This window comes from Sinocyclocheilus anshuiensis, unplaced genomic scaffold (genome assembly GCF_001515605.1).
Source record: "Sinocyclocheilus anshuiensis isolate Anshui unplaced genomic scaffold, SAMN03320099.WGS_v1.1 scaffold572, whole genome shotgun sequence".
Classification (NCBI taxonomy): domain Eukaryota; kingdom Metazoa; phylum Chordata; class Actinopteri; order Cypriniformes; family Cyprinidae; genus Sinocyclocheilus; species Sinocyclocheilus anshuiensis.
The window spans coordinates 666,556-671,287 of record NW_015555778.1 but is presented as its reverse complement, the minus strand read 5'-3'; the positions used below and the strand labels follow the sequence as shown (position 1 = coordinate 671,287).

At 42.0% G+C, this 4,732-nt stretch overlaps 1 protein-coding gene across 1 annotated transcript in view; it reads left to right on the top strand.

Annotated features, from left to right (window-relative positions):
• The first annotated feature begins 630 nt into the window (after positions 1 to 630).
• The window catches only part of LOC107674504 (neuroligin-1-like), a 79,510-nt gene continuing 75,408 nt past the window's right edge, over positions 631 to 4,732 (top strand). The window contains exons 1-2 of the mRNA XM_016468491.1: positions 631 to 809; positions 2,109 to 2,146. Of these exons, the coding sequence (XP_016323977.1) occupies positions 631 to 809; positions 2,109 to 2,146 (217 nt within the window). The remainder of the gene's footprint in view (positions 810 to 2,108; positions 2,147 to 4,732) is intronic.

Sequence of the window (4,732 nt, the reverse complement as noted above, 5' to 3'; positions counted from 1 at the left end):
AGAAGGAACCAGAGGGTGAGTATACGGGTTTATTAATGAAACATGGAAGGTAGGTGAAATGCGGTACTGTGCAGGTAAGTTAAGTCTAAAGGTGACTTCTGAAGGCTCTCCTGACAAGGGAAACGGGGGCAGTTGGAAACCGAGTACACACTGGAGAGGTGTTAGATCTGTGGTGGACTGGCGTAAAAAAATTCTGTGTGTACTCGGCCCAAGAAAGAAATCGGTTCCAGCTGTGTTGATGGCTGTGACAGTATGACCTCAGGTAACGGGCGATCTCCTGGATCTTACGCTCGGTTTGACTGTTGGTTTGTGGATGGTATCCTGATGAGAGGCTGACCGAGACTTCCAAACCCTTCCAAGGATTTCCAAACCCAAGAGATGAATTGTGGCCCCTGATCTGATACGATGTCCTCTGGGATACCAAAGTTGCGGAAAAAGTGCTGGAACAAGGCCTTTGCCATTTCAGTGGCACAGTGACAGCAGGCCTTGGAGAATCTGTCCACAGTGATGAGAATGCAGGTGTGATTATCAGATGGGGGCAGATCGGTTATGAAATCAATTCGATATGTGACCATGGTCGCCTGGGAATTGGGAGTTTTTCCACTTTTCCACTTTTCCTTGAGTCAGATGATGGGGAGTCTTCGAGATGGCACAGGTGGGACAGCCTCTCACAAACTGAGCAACTTCCTGGATGATTCCAGGCCACCAATATCACTGACGGAGGAGCGAGCGGGTCTGTTGGCTGCCTGGGTGTCCAGAACACAGAGAGGATTGCATGGAGTCCATGAGCGTTATTCGCAAGATGGATGGTACGTAGGATCTTCCCTCAGGACCTCCTGGCGGAGCAGGTTCGGTTCGACGGGCCTCAATTATTTGGTCGTCCAGGGACCACTGAATGAGACCTACAATTAAGGCTGGAGGGAGTATGGCTTCTGGAGGGGTTGGATTGACTTCTGGAGAGTGTAATTGGTATAGGGTACAGCTTTGAGGTTCTTCTCACCAGGTCTATAAGTGACTTTGAAATTGTCTTGCCTTGGATTGAGGTGATGAGATTCATGGAGACATTCTAGATTTCGATGATGACTTTGAATGGATATTTAGCTCCCTCCAGCCAGTGTCTCCACTCCTCATGGGCCAACTTTATAGCCAACAGTTCCCAGTTGCCGATGTCATAATTCTGCTCCGCCGGGGACAGTTTCAGGTTTCGGGGTGGCACCACTCTCCATATTCAATTTAGCATTCTTGTCTTCTGTCAGCACACACAGAAGAGGAGACTCACTTAAACGTTCAAGGGATTTATTAAAGATAGGTTACAGGTAAGTATGACAGGTAACTTAACTTCAATTCGTGTACTTGTTACTTGCAGGAAGATGCAGGTAGCGGTCCACAGATGAAGAAGGCTGAAGATACAACAGTCCAACACGGGAGAAAGGTAAGCAGTCAGGCAGGCAATGCTTGTAATCATTGACGAGACTAGACAGAGAATGACTGTGAATGTGGGTTAATAAGGGCTAGTTCTAATGGACGAAAGAGGTGCAGATGATCAGTAATCCAGTGATTGAGATCAGGTAGGTGTGGCGATGGGATCTTGTGCTGAGGTGTTGATAGATTCTGTGACAAGCAACTATAGAGTCAGTTTTTCTGTTGCAATTGTTAATATTGTTTTTTACAAATCGGCCCATTCTACAAATATTTTATTTTGTTTTATTTATGTACATTTATAATACATTATTTTTTTTAAATATATTTTTTACTTTTTATATGTATGTCTGTGTGTGTAATGTCTATAGCCAGTATACTTTAGTTTTTAAGGTGCTACTATTATTTTTGCATGTCGGCCTATTCTAGGACATTGACTTTAGTTAATCTGACACTTGAGCAGAATAGCAAGATTTTTCTATATATATAAGATAGTTGAACAGATTTCATGAATGCTTTTATCTGTACTGTGAATTTCTTTAGAGCTAATGGAGATTTTCTGCTTCAAATGTTTTAAAATCAATCTTCAGGGTCTTTATGACAATAACCTGCACTATTAGTTTGTTTGACATTCTAAAAGAGTTTATTTTTTGAAGACTGAATATGTTAATGTTGTCCTTTTTTTTTAGTCCTCTGTCCCCTTTATCTCTGCTGAGGATGACCTTTGGTTAGTTCTCACCCTTTCATAAAACATAGAGCTAAAGAGAAATAACATCGTTTTTATACCGTCTCGGCCAATTAAGTGGTAGTTGGTGGGCAGCCAGATATTTCACTCTAGTCTGACAAATTGAAAGAAAAAAGGAAACCTGAAAGGAAACATCCAAACTGTAGAATTAATTTTCAGACTGTTTAGTACACAGGCTTCATTCAAAGTCACAGGACCTGATATACATAAATTGTCATCGGCTCTGCATCTTTCTGTTTAGCTTGAGTGACAGTGGGCCTAATCATATATAATGGAAATGAAGTCTAGGAAGCTTGTTTGCGGGTCACAGGAAAAGGTTTCTTGTTATCAGCGTGCAGAATCAGCATGCTAAATGCTAGCGGACAAGCTGTTTCCAAGCATTGTGGCAATAACAAGAGGCTCCACGCAGCCAGAATGAAATCGGAGCCTCTATGCGACACCAGGCCTGTAATTTGTAAGCTCCTTTTCACCTCAGTTAATTAAAAGCCATACAACAGAGAATGCCTGCACTTTACCGTAAAGCAGGTTGCTGGAATTAGATGAATAAGAGATGAGGGTTGACATACAGCCTCTTCAATTTCACACAACACAAATAGCTTTGGTTTAGCTGTAATTATCTGCGGATGTGTCCATTAAGGTTGGGGATGAAGTTTTAATCTGATGTTATTATGCAGAAAGGATGAAATCATAATGCCTTGGCTGCTCAGGGTCTCAGTGCAGTGTCTTGAAAAGTCTTTGAGGTGCCTTGAGTCCCGTAGGTGTTTATCTTTGAAAGGAACTCAGGTGTGTGCTCAAAGCAAGGTTCATTAGTGTAATAAGTTTGTGTAGCACAAAATAAGTTACACAGATTTGATTGTGACCTCTTCGTATTTAAAGGTGTGTAGAATCAATATGGACGGCCGAGATCAGCTTTCATTTTCATTAAGGATCACTTTTGGAGGCTATGGCTGATCGGCAGGGGAAATGACAGAATGCAAACTTCTTTTGAAAGACAAGAGGGCCGATTTAATTACTGTTCAGATACTTTGTAGACATCTTAACTTCAATCGCCGTAATGGATTGTGTGTATGTCTTTCAGAGCTATCACACTGGTAAATTACTGGTTAAAGATCAGGAATGGTAATCCAATGTTTGTTGGTCCAAACCATAAATGTCAGTTTGTGAACTGGAAATTATAAAGATTGAGTTTCTGAGAAAGTTATGTATTTCAAAGTCACTGTCGACGAACTGTTGTATTAAAAGTCTCTTTTTAATAACTAATTTAGTAGTTTCACTTAGCCAGATTAAAAGTCTAATCTATCCTTCCTTCCTTCCTGGTGAACTTTGGCAAATTCAGTGGTTGGTTCTTCGAAATTGCATTTGGTTTCAGTGTGGTACTTTGCAAACATGACTTTGTTTCCTGGGGGGCTGGATCATACCAACTTTTTCAACAATCTCAAAGTTTTCATTCAGGCTTACTACCCTAAAAATTACTAAAATTGGTTAGTGTTATTTAAAAGGGATATTATTTTACCAAGTAATTGTGTGTGTGTTATCCCAGATAGCACACATATATATCTGCAATATGTGTGTTAAAGCTGGAAAGCATCTGCTGTGTACAAACATCTGATAGACGTCTCTAAGATGTCAGTTTTACATACGTTCTAAATCATAAACATCTTAAAGACATTTTCTAAACGTCTATTTGACATCTAATAGGAAACATCCTACAGACGTATTGCAAATGAGCAAACTCTAAAAAATATGTATTGCAGATGTAAATGCAGACGTCAAATAGACCTCTCCATGATGTACATGTGCTATCAGGGTATGCATTTCTGAGAAAGTTATGTATTTCAAAGTCACTGTAATACGGAATATGGTCATGCGATGGCGCCGCAGACGGCAGCCTCAGTGTTTGGCTCTCCAGTGTTTGTACTGTTTTTGTTAGTTTTTCCTGTTTTTTGTTTCTCAAACACGATCAGTTTTACCAGGGATGAGCTGCTTAACATTCGGCAGAACACACCACACAATCTTCTACCGGATTTCGTTTATTCGGACGTTTTGCTGAACGTTGTAGTCGGCGGAGCTGCTGCGCTGTTCAAGCGCTTCAGGACGCGCAGACAGGGGAAGAGAGCCGGCGTGCTTGTGAAGCTCAGGAAGCGCGGATTCAGAACGGCGCTCCCTAGCATCCATCAGGCGAACCTCCGCTCTCTACCCAACAAAACGGATGAACTTCTTCTGCTCTCCCGGACAAATAAGGATTTTTCACACTCTGCTGCTCTGTGTTTCACGGAAACCTGGCTGAATGACGCCATTCCGGACAGCGCGCTACAACTGCCTGGCTTTCAGCTGTTTAGAGCAGACTGTGACGCAGAATCAACGGGGAAATCGCGCGGCAGCGGGACATATTTTTACATCAACGAAAGGTGGTGTACAGATGTTACAGCGTTAAAGAAGATGTGCTGTTCTGATCTAGAAGCGCTTTTCATTAACTGTAAGCCGTTCTATTCGCCGCGGGAGTTTCACTCGTTCATTCTCGTGAGTATTTACATTCCTCCGCAAGCACACGTGAGCTCAGCTTTACAG